This window comes from Leucoraja erinacea, chromosome 3 (genome assembly GCF_028641065.1).
Source record: "Leucoraja erinacea ecotype New England chromosome 3, Leri_hhj_1, whole genome shotgun sequence".
In the NCBI taxonomy this organism is placed as follows: Eukaryota; Metazoa; Chordata; class Chondrichthyes; order Rajiformes; family Rajidae; genus Leucoraja; species Leucoraja erinaceus.
The window spans coordinates 11,957,287-11,969,498 of NC_073379.1; the positions used below are offsets into that span (position 1 = coordinate 11,957,287).

General features: G+C 52.6%; 1 protein-coding gene across 1 annotated transcript in view; it reads left to right on the top strand.

The window, feature by feature from the left end:
- Positions 1–1,109: 1,109 nt before the first annotated feature.
- The window catches only part of phf24 (PHD finger protein 24), a 38,253-nt gene continuing 27,150 nt past the window's right edge, over positions 1,110–12,212 (top strand). The window contains 2 exon segments of the mRNA XM_055632085.1: positions 1,110–1,458; positions 9,761–10,236. Coding sequence (XP_055488060.1) covers positions 9,842–10,236 — 395 coding nt within the window. The 5' untranslated portion in view covers positions 1,110–1,458; positions 9,761–9,841.

A 12,212-nucleotide genomic window follows, 5' to 3' on the forward strand; every position in this document is an offset into this window, starting at 1 on the left:
GCATCATGTTCAGCACAGGCATTGCGGGCCGAAGGGCCTGTTCCTCTGCTGGTCTATAGTCTAAAGTTAGGATAGTACGAGTGTAGGCGGTGATCGCTGTTCGGCAAGGACTCGGTGGGCTGAGGGACCTGTTTGCAGGTTGTATCTCTAAACTGAAGGGCGGCATGGTGGCGCAGTGGTAGAGTTGCTGTCTTACGGCGCCAGAGTTCAGGGTTCCATCCTGACTATGGGTGCTGTCTGTACAGAGTTTGCACGTTCTCCCTGTGATTGCATGGGTTTTCTCCGGGTGCTCCGGTTTACTCCCACACCCCAGAGACGTGCAGGTTTGTAGGTTGATTGGCTTCTGTAAAATTGTCGATATTGTGTATGATGGTGTTAGTGTGCGGGGATCGCTGGTCGATGCGGACTCAGTGGGCCAAATGGTCTGTTTCCGCGCTGTATCTCTAAACTAAACTGAAGGGCTGAAGGGTCTCGACCTGAAACGTCACCCATTCCTTCTCTCCACAGATGCTGCCCGTCCCGCTGAGTTACTCCAGCATTCTGCGTCTATTCAAGGTTGGGACCCTTCCTCACAGCAGTAGGGACCAGAGATGCCGAATGGGCCTTGCTCAGCGTCGCCCCCTGCAGGCCCCCTGCATTAGTGCCCGCAGCCTGTTTGAATGGACGGGCCGGAGAATGGGACGTTGCCGGGCCCGGCGTCACAGCAATGCAGCGAGTGTGGGAGTGGCAGGGGGTCGGGATGGGACCAATGGTGGTGCACCGTGGATGCTGGAGAGGGGAGGAGACAAGACCTCGACTACTTGGTGCAGAGAGAGAGGGAGAGAGAGAGAGACAGAGAGAGAGAGACAGGGACAGAGATCAGCCTAGATCAGTATGCATTTGTATACAGACAGAGACAGATAGAGGGAGAGAGACACACACACACACACCCAGAGGGAGAGAGAGAGAGAGACGGAGACACAGCGGGACAGAGAGAGGGAGGGAGAGAGCGAGAGGGCGGGAGGAGAGAGAGACACACACACACACACAGGGGAGAGAAATAAAAAGTGAGAGAGAGAGACAGTGAGAGAGAGAGAGAGAGACAGAGAGAGACAGAGATATACTCTGAGAGTGAGAGACAGAGTAGGGGAGACAGAGAGAGAGAGAGACAGGCAGACAGACAGAGAGAGACAGAGATCCGCTAATACCAGTCTGCATTTGTAGACAAACAGAGAGAGGGAGAGACAGAGGGAGAGGAGATCAAGAAGAACCAACATCAGTTGATATCAGTTGATACAGAGAGAGAGAGAGAGAGGTATCAGTCTACCTCATCTGAAGACAGCGAGTAGCCGGGGTCCGCTGTTCTCTCTCCCCCTGCTGTGCCTTCTAGTATTAGGGCTACAACCCGCTTATAATCGCTGGGGAGAGGACGAGAGAGAGAGGACGAGAGCCGTGCGTGTTGCAGGAGGCACGATAGCGGTAAGTCAGCGTGGTGTGATTGAATGGTTAATATTACAATCGCTGTGCCTGCCCCTGGAGAGCCGGGTACCCGAGTACAGGGGGCGATTCACGAGGGGGCGGGCGGGGAATAACTGACTGGGTTATTCGCAACTCGGGACGGGGGGTTCAGGGGGCCCTGGCGCGGGTTAAACGTTGGGTGGCTGGATGGGAGAGGGAGGAGTGGAGGAAGGGAGGGAGGGAGGGGTGGATGAAGGAGGGAGATGGGGGGGGGAGTGATGGGGGGAGTGATGAAGAGAGTATTGGGGTGATGGGGGAGAGGGGGAGTGATGGGGGGAGTGATGGGGGAGTGATGGGGGATGAGGGGAGGGAGGGGGGGGGAGGAAGGATGTTTTTACAGGGGAGGGAGTGAAGGGGGTAATGTGTGGGGAGGAGAGTGGGGGAGACAGGAGGGAAGGATGGGTGGACGGGGGAGTGATGGAGGGGGAGTGGATGACGGGGGTGCATTGTGAGGAGGAGGGGGAGGTGAGCCACTGTGAGGGAGGGAGAGTGATGAGAGGAGGGAGTGAGGGGGAGTGATGGAGGGGGGTGAAGAAGGGGGAAGGGGGCATTGTGAGGGGGAGTGATGGGGAGGGGGAGTGAAGAAGGGGGCATTGTGATTGTGAGGGGGAGTGATGGAGGGGGAGTGGATGGCTGGGTGCATTGTGAGGAGGAGGGGGAGGTGAGCCACTGTGAGGGAGGGAGAGTGATGAGAGGAGAGAGTGAGGGGAGTGATGAGGGGAGAGTGGAGTGAATTGAGGGTGGGCGAGAGGTGTGGGGTGGGTGAGGGCGGAGTGATGAATGGGGACGGAGGAGTGATGTTGGGGGGAGGAGAGGGGAATTACTAGATGGATAGATAGAGAGATAGAGAAATAGATAGATAAAGAGATATAGATAGATAGATAGATAGATAGATAGAGAGATAGAGAGAGATAGATAGATGGAGAGATAGATAGATGGAGAGATAGATAGATGGATAGATGGATAGATGGATAGATGGATAGATATATAGATAGATAGATAGATAGATAGATAGATAGATAGATAGATAGATAGATAGATAGATAGATGTATGGATGGTATTGGGGGTAGGGTATTGACATGGATAGAGAACTGGTTGGCACAAGCCAGAAGAGCACAAGAAGATAGATAGATAGATAGATAGATAGATAGATAGATAGATAGATAGATAGATAGATAGATAGATAGATAGATAGATAGATAGATAGATAGATAGATGTGTCGGCAGGTAGATAGATCTTGCTCCGTACAGTACATGCCATTTAAACATTGTCCCTCTCACCTTCAAGATCTGCCCACATTATGACCCTGGGAAAAAGCTTCTGGCTGTCTACTCTATCTATGCCTCTCATCATTTTATAAACTTCAGCAGGCCCTTCGGCCCACCGAGTCCATGCGGACCATCGATCACCTCCGGGTCCCAGTTATAGTGCAGAACACGCCAGTTCTATGTTCTCCCACTCCCTGCACAACAGGGCCAATTAATCTCAAAATCCGCACGTCTTTGGGAGTGTGGGAGGAAACCGGAGCCCCCGGAGAGAACCCACACTGTCACGAGGGAGAACGTGTGAACTCCGTACAGACAGCACCCGCAGTCGGGATGGAACCCGGGTCTCTGGCGCCGTGAGGCAGCAGCTCTACCGCTGCGCCACCGTGCTTGGAGACATGGGGGGTGGGGTGCGATGGAGGGGGAGGGGACGGAAGGGAGACGGAAAGTTGGGGAGGAACAGGGCAATGCAATGGGAGGCCGAGGGGCTGGAATGGATGAGCTGGGCCGAAGGGCCTGTTTCTGTGCTGTGTGACGCTATAAGTGATCAACGAATACCCCCATCCTCACCTCCTGCATCTTCCCCCAGGTCCCTAGAATATCCCAGCCATCAATATGATGAAGAGACTTCAACCTGACATGTAAGGACGTGAAGATTTAAGTGTAGTTTATTGTTGTGACGTGTGCCAAAGTACAGAGACAAGCTTTGTTTTGCAAGCTATCTAATCAGATCAGACAATACTGTACATAAACACAATTAAGTCAAACTCCAGTACATTAGGTCGAGCAAAGGGGAAGATACAGAGTGCAGAATATAGTTCTCACCATTTTCAGTTTAGTTCCGGGACACAGAGTGGAAACAGCCCCTTTGTCCCACCGAGTCCACACCGCACACTACCACTATCCGACACACACTGGGGACAATCATTAACGTTAATACTAAACCGATTAACCTACAAACATGTACGTCTACGGAGTGTGGGAGGAAACCCAAGGTCTCGGAGAAAACCCACGCAGGTCACGGGGAGAACGTACAAGCAAACAAGGACCCGTGGTCAGGATGGAACCCGGGTCCCTGGCGCTGTAAGACAGCAGCTCTACCGCTGCGCCACCGTGCCACCAGTTCCATAGACAAAGTCCAATGTCCGCAATGGGGTAGAGGTGAATCGGACAGCACCCTAGCTTATGGAAGGACCATTCAGAAGCCTGATAACAGAGGAGAAGAAGCTATTCCTGAGTCTGGTGGTGCGCGCTTTCATAGAAACATCGAAAATGGGTGCAGGAGTAGGCCATTCGGCTCTTCGAGCCAGCACTGCCATTCATGGCTGATCATCCAAAATCAGTACCCCGTTCCTGCTCTCTCCCCATAATCCCTTGATTCCGTTGGACCTAAGAGCTATATCTCACTTCTCTTGTATACAACTCTAATAGCCCTGTCCCACTGTACGAGTTCATTCCAAGAGCTCTCCCGAGTTTAAAAAAAAAACTAACTCGTGGTAAGCACGGAGAATGAACGTAGCGGGTACTTCGGAACTCGGGGAAAGTCTCTTAGCGGCTCGTAACGCTAACGGCAGGTACTGGGGAAGACTCGCTAACGGCAGGTAAGCTCGGGAAGACTTGTGAAGATTTTTCAACATGTTGAAAAATGCCCACGAGAGCCCCGAGCACCGACGAGCGGCCATTACCGTAAATCTCCGAGTTCGAATCAGGGCAAACTCGGGGAGAGCTCTTGGAATGAACTCGTACTGTGGGACAGGGCTTTAACTCTCTCTTGAATACACCTGTAGCCTTGTGTCGAACAGGAATGTCTGCTGCTGCCGGACGGGAGCGTCAGCAACTCTCTGCGGTTTCTTGTGGCTGTTCCCAAACCAAGCTGTGATGCAATCCGACAGCGTGCTCTCTCCAGAGCATCTATAGATGTTTGTAAGGGTTGTTGGAGACATGACATGCTCACTGGGATCACCTAACGTCATCCTGAACTCACTGAAGATATAATTCCCATTTCATAGTGACGAGGGTACACGTGCTGGGGATCAGGATAGTTTTGTTTAGTCTATTGTCCGTGTACCGAGGTACAGTAAAAAGCTTTTTGTTGCCTGCTATCCAGACAGCGGCAAGACTATACATGATTACAATCCAGCCGTCCACTGTGTACAGATACAGGATAAAGGGAATAACGTTTAGTGCAAGATAAAGTCCCGTAAAGTCTGATTAAAGATAGTCGAATATGGTAAATGGGAGGTCAGAACCGCTCTCTAGTTGGTGAGAGGATGGTTCAGTTGCCTGATAACAGCTGGGAAGAAACTGTCCCTGAATCTGGAGGTGTGCGTTTTCACACTTCGGTACCTCTTGCCTGATGGGAGAGGGGAGAAGAGGGAGTGACCGGGGTGTGACTGGTCCTTGATTATGCTGCTGGCCTTGCCGAGGCAGCGTGGGGTGTAGATGGAGTTAATGGAAGGGAGGTTGGTTTGTGTGATGGTCTGGGCTGCGTCCACAACTCTCTGCGATTTCCTGCGGTCTTGGGCAGAGCTGTTCCCAGACCAAGCTGCGATGGAAGCCGACAGTGTGCGTTCCATGGTGCATCTGCAGATGTTTGTAAGAGTCGTTGGCGACATGCTCACTGGGATCATCTATCGTTGTCCTGAACTCACTGAAAATATAACCCCCATTTCATAGGGAAAAAATATCTACCAGAAGAACCACTGGTGTGACAGTCAAACATTCCATACTCACGGTAACACAATATCTAACTTTAAGTAACTCTTACCTTCCCTCTCTCTCTATCCCTCCCCCATCCTAGTTCTCCGACCAGTCTGACAGTCCTCCTGATTAAAATTTATCTCTGTATGCTTCGTTGTCAGCTTCCCCTCGCTAACAATGATCTATTCTACATTTTCCTTGACTGTTGTCCCCTTTGATGTCTCGTTTCCACACCGTACCCTTCCATATCTCTGTGTCTCTTCTCCCTCTGATTCTCTGTCTGAAGAAGTGTCTCGACCCCAAATGTCTTCCCATTCCATCCATCCATCCAGAGATGCTGCCTGTCCCGCTGGGTTACTCCAGCATTTTGTGTCCATCATTTTTGACATAATCAAGGACCAGCATCTTTGACATAATCAAGGACCAGCCTCACCCCCGGTCACTCCCTCTTCTCCCCTCTCCCATCAGGCAAGAGGTACAGAAGTGTGAAGACACCTTGTTCACCACCTCGCCTACCCGTAGAAATAAGGAACTGCAGATGCTGGTTTACCAAGGATGGACATCAGTGCTGGAATAACTCAGTGGGTCAGGCAGCATCTGTGGAGAACATGCGCAGGTGACTTTTCGGGTCGAGACTGCCGCGTATAGTTTCAGTTTAGTTTATCTTTCTCCTCTCAAGTTAAACCTAGAATACAAAAACAAGGATGTAATGCTGAGGCTCTATAAGGCGCTGGTCAGGCCGCATTTGGAGTATTGGGAGCAAGTTTGGGCCCCATATCTGAGGAAGGATGTGCTGGCCCTGGAGAGGGTCCAGAGGAGGTTTACAAGAATGATCCCAGGAATGAGTGGGTTAACGTATGATGAGCGTTTGACAGCACTGGGCCTGTACTCGCTGGAGTTTAGAAGGATGAGGCGGGGACCTTATTGAAATCTGCAGAATAGTGAAAGGCCTGGATAGAGTGGATGCGGAGAGGATGTTTCCACTAGTGGGAGAGTCTAGGACCAGAGGGCACAGCTCAGAGTAAATGAACATCCCTTTAGGAAGGAGATGAGGAGGAATTTCTTTAGTCAGAGGGTGGTGAATCTGTGGAATTGGTTGCTACAGTTGGCAGTGGAGACCAAGTCAGTGGATATTTTTAAGGGCAAGAGGGGGAGGGGGAGCAGTAAGAGAGGATGTTGCACAACTCTCCAGTGGAGAGACGAGGAGAACAGTTGTCGGGGGCTACGGGAAAAAGGCAGGAGAATGGGGTTGACAGGGAGAGACCGATCAGCCATGATTGAATGGTGGAGTAGACTCGATGGGCCGAATGGCCTAATTCTGCTCCTTGAACTCATTAACATGAACCTTTGAAGGGAACTGGTGGTATCCAAGTGGTGCAAGAACAGGTTTGCATGGATACAGCGAGGGGAATGGGATGGATGGGATTGCACTGATGGGACCTGGCATTGACCAGAGGGGCTGAGTGGCCTCCTGTGTGCCTCAGACCTCCCAGTGGACTGAATGCAAAGGTGGATGTTGGTGCATTGCAGCAGTTTGCTTAACCTTGTGATCTTTATCTCCCTGATAATTAGCATTAAAGAGCTAAAGGAGGGCCTGGTTTCAATCGCTTCTTTGATACAAAATTAACTTCCTCTACAGAAGCCTGATGCTGCCCACAATCAGTGCTTGAGAGAGAGAGGCTATAGAGGATAGCTGGAGAGAGAGAGAGAGAGAGCGAGAGATGCACGCTCATACTAAATCAGCCTGCACACTCTGGGCAATCTAAGTGCAGAAACAAGGTACACAGAGTGCTGGAGTAACTCAGCGGGTCAGGCAGCATCTGTGGAGAACATGGATAGGTGACGTTTCACAGAGTGCTGGAGTAACTCAGCGGGTCAGGCAGCATCTGTGGAGTCTGCACCTCGAGCTGTAACGTCACCTATTCCTTTTCTCCAGAAAGGCTGCCTGACCCGCTGAGTTACGCCAGCATTTTGTGTCTATCCCTGGAGAACATGGATAGGTAAAGTTTTGAACCAGCGTTAGGGTTGCCAACTGTCCCGTATTAGCCGGGACATCCCGTATTTTGGGCTAAATTGGTTTGTCCCGTACGGGACCGCCCTTGTCCCGTATTTGACCGCTACTACTCGGGTCGAGGGGACTGTCGGGTCGGAGCGCCGCGTCCGGCCCCGCCTCACCCGTCCCGACGTAGTGCAGCCCATGGAGTGCAGCAGCAGCAGCAGCAGCAGCGCCTCGCCCGTGGCCCCGTCGGTTGGTCGGCAGCCCGGCCAGCTGTCCGACCTTCGTTTATCGCCGACACCACCACCCCTCCTTCTCATGGCCGATCATCGGTTCATCAGTTGGATGGGGTGCCGGGGCCAAAACTCCTCAGCTGGCCCGCCGGCTGGGCTTTGTGTGTAGTCCAGCACCCGGGACAACTCATCATTCACCCAGCCACGGCCGAGTCGGTCAACGAATTGCCCTCGGGAATTTGTCCCGTATTTTGACCCTTTGTCCCTTATTTGGGAGTGGGAAAGTTGACAACTCTACTACCCGTGATGGAGCGGGCAGTGCCCACCAGTCCCTGCCGTCTCCTTCGTCCCTGGGCGTTCAAGTTGCTGAACCAGGCCGTGACGCAACCAGTCAATATGTTCTCTACCGTACATACACATGTAGAGGTCCACTAGAACTCAGCAATGTTACACATCTCAAAGGCATAGGTGGCCACAAAATGCTGGTGTAAATCGAAGATGGACACATAAAGCTGGAGTAACTCAGCAGGACAGGCAGCATCTCTGGAGAGAAGGAATGGGTGGCGTTTCAGGTCGAGACCCGAAACATCACCCATTCCATCTCTCAATAGACAATAGTCAATAGACAATAGGTGCAGGAGTAGGCCATTCAGCCCTTCGAGCCAGCACCGACATTCAACGTGATCATGGCTGATCATCCCCAATCAGTACCCCGTTCCTGCCTTCTCCCCATATCCTCTGACTCCACTATTTTAAGAGCCCTATCTAGCTCTCTCTTGAAAGCATCTAGAGAACTGGCCTCCACCGTCCTCTGTTGCAGATAATTCCACTGGTTCACAACTCCAGAGATGGCTGCCTGTCCCACTGAGTTACTCCAGCATTCCGTGTCAACCTTCGATTTAAACCAGCACCTGCAGTTCTTTCCTTCTCAAAGGCATATATTGCCGGGGGATCAGTGGTAGACCAGAAGTTTGCAAATCATCAGAGCCCTCCAAGAGGTGACTGAAGACCAGCACGTACTCTCAGGAAGGAAATGATGAAGGAAACCCACCTTTCTTTAGTCGGAGGGTGGGTGAATCTGTGGAATTCAGTGCCACAGACAGCAGTGGAGGCCAAGTCAATGGGACATTTTTAAAGTGGAAATTGACAGATTCATGATTAGTATTGGTGTCAGGGATTATGGGGAGAAGTGATATGGCATTGAAGTTAGAGAGAAAAAGTGCAGGGTTTGCAATGATGTAGGCTGGAGGTTCGGGCTACTTGAGTGCAGAATATAGTGGAACGTTATTGTAGTTAGAGAGAAAAAGTGCAAGGTTTGCAATGAGGTAGGCAGGAAGATATTTCCTACATACATACATACATACATACATACATACATACATACATACTCATACTAGAAATGAGCGGGTTAACATATGATGAGCGTTCATCGACACTTGGCCCGTACTCTCTGGACTTTAGAAGGATGAGGGGGTACCTCATTGAAACTTACCGAATAGTGAAAGGCCTGGATAGAGTGGAGAGGATGGTTCCACCAGTGGGAGAGGTCACAGCCTCACAATTAAAGGATGTTCTTTTAGAAAGGAGACGAGGAGTAATTTCTCTAGTCAGAGGGTGGTGAATCTGAGGAATTATTTGCCACAGAAGGCTGTGGAGGCCACATCGGTGGACATTTTTAAGGGAGAGACAGATAGATTCTTGATTAGTGCGGGGGTCAGGGGTTATGAGGAGAAGGCAGGAGAATGGGGTTCTTCTCCTTCTTCTTCTTGTGTGTGGCGTGCACAGACTAAAGCTGTGGGCCAACTTGAAAATGGGGTTAAGAAGGTGAGATAGATTAGCCATAATTGAATGGTGGAATAGACTTGATGGGCCGAATGGCCTAACCCTACTCCTATCTCCTATGATGATACGAGTGAATGAGAGATATGCAAAAAAGTAATGATGATGAAAGAAACAGGCCACTGAAGGCTGTGTAGGTGAAAATGGGTTGCTGACAATGAGACGCAACATGCTTAATACTTAATACATCAAGTACTTAAAGCAGTTGTTGATTTTGTTTTTTTGCAGAGTGGAGCAGGTTGTGATTGAACCGGTGTCCGCTGTGTGTGTTGTGCTGAGCTGGGAGTGAAGGAGGCGACAGAGGGGCGGATGGGGGTGCTGATCTCCAAGCGCCAGTCGGTGGAGAAGGTCCAGAAGGCCAGCGCGGTGGTGTCGGCCTTCAAGGAGGGCCTACGTGACAAGCAGCCGCCCAGAGGCCGGGCGCAACCCCGGGCCCAGCCGGCCCAGCCCCCTTCGCTGGGGGCGCAGGAGGTGAAGGCCACCCCCGGCCCCGGACCCAGCGCCCCAGGCCCCAGTGCCGCCCCCCAGCCCGACAGCGAGGAGGCCAAGAGCACGCAGGCATCCTGGGAGAGGCTGAGAGACGGCAAGGGGGTGGAGCCCGAGGACATGGAGTGGAGCCAGATGGCCACACCACCCGCCTACAGCAGGCCCAAGAGGCAGCTCGGAGATGACCAGTCCCTCGACATCGTTCTGGAGCAGAGGAGGAGGAGGTAAGACTTGACCCCAACCCGCCCACACACCAACACCACCCCAACACCTAACCCCCCCCCCCCCCACCAACACTGCACCCACCCCCACACCTGCCCACCCTACCCCCCCCCCCCCCCCCACCACCCCACACCCCCCCTCCCCCCCTCCCCCCCTCCCCCCCCCTTCCCCCCCCCCCACCCCCCCTCCCCCCCCTCCCCCCCCCCCTTCCCCCACCCCCCCCCCCCCCCCCCACCCAACACTGCCCAACACTAACCCCCCCCCCCCCCCACCAACACTGCCCAACACTACCCCCCCCCCCCCCCCCCCCCCCCCCCCCCCCCCCACCAAAGCACCCCCCCCCACACCCCCCCCCCCCCCACCCCCCACCCACCCCCCCCCCACCCCCCAATACCACAAACCACCTCCCCCCCCCTAATATGTACACATAAACTCGCAATAGGCCTATAGCCCTTTATTGATTGCTACACGTTCTTGTAGCTGTAAGCAGTACAACACAATAGCAAGTTTAGCAATTCAATATTAATTTCTTAGTGTCAGTTAATGTTGATTAGTTTGTGTGTACATATGTGCTCTCTCTCTCCCTCTCTCTCTCTCCCTCTCTCTCTCTCTCTCTCCCTCTCCCTCTCTCTCTCCCTCTCCCTCCCTCTCCCCCCCCCCCCCCTCTCTCTCTCTCTCCCTCATCTCTCTCTCTCTCTCTCTCTCTCTCGCTCCCTCTCTCTCTCTCTCTCTCTCTCTCTCTCTCTCCCCCTCTCTCTCTCTCCTCTCTCTCCCTCCCTCTCCCCCCCTCCCTCCCCCCCCCCCCCCCCCTCTCTCTCCCCTCTCATTCACCCCTCTCTCCCTCTTCCCCCTCTCTCTCTCTTTACCCTCCTCCCTCTGCCTCTCTCTATCTGCCCCCTTTCTCTCTCTTTCTGCCCTCTCTCTCTGCCTCTCTATCTTTCTCTGGCCCCCCTCTCTATCTCCCCCTCCTCTCTCTCCCTTTACCCTCTCTCTCTCTCTCTCTCCATCCCTCCTCTCTTTCTCTCCCCGTCTCTCTCTTCCTGTCTCTCGCTCGCTCCCTCTACCCCTCTCCCACCACCCCCTGCTCACATACACCAGGTCTATCTGCTCTCTCTCCTCTATCATCTACCGGCTCCACCTGGTCGAGCTAAGACGCTCGCTGTCTTCGGGCTTGTTGCTATTCCTGGAAAATTATGTAAGACTATTTGTGAGATGGAATATAATCTTTAATGTCTGTGACCATCCATGAATGAATCACTTTTCTTGCTGGCTTGCTGCTGTGCTTTGGGCACATTTGTGCATTATTTTTTATAAAGTTGTGCCATTTCCTGACCGTCATCGAATTTAGTTCAGAGATACAGCGCAGAAACAGGCCCTTCGGCCCACCGAGCCCGCCGAGTTACTCCAGCGTTTTTGTCTATCTTCGACTTAAACCAGCATCTGCAGCTCCTTCCCGCACAGTGAAAGGCTTTTGTTGCTCTGTGTGCCAGTGGAAATACACTCGGTCCATTCGCTGTGTACAGATACATGATAAGTGAAGTCTGATCAAAGATAGTCCGAGGGTCTCCAATGAGATAGATAGTAGCCCAGGACCGCTCTCTAGTTGGTTATAGGATGGTTCAGTTGCCTGGTAACAGCTGGGAAGAAACTGTCCCTGAATCTGGAGGTACACAAACAAGCTGGAGAAACTCAGCGGGTGCAGCAGCATCTATGGAGCGACGGAAATAGGCAACGTTTCGGGCCGAAACCCTTCTTCAGACTGGGAAGGGTTTTGGCCCGAAACTTTGCCCATTTCCTTCGCTCCATAGATGCTGCTGCACCCGCTGAGTTTCTCCAGCTTTTTTGTGTACCTTCGATTCTCCAGCATCTGCAGTTCCTTCTTAAACCCTGAATCTGGAGGTGTGCGTTCGTTTTCACACTTCTGTACCTCTTGCCCGATGGGAGAGGGGAGAAGAGGGAGTGGCCGGGGTGG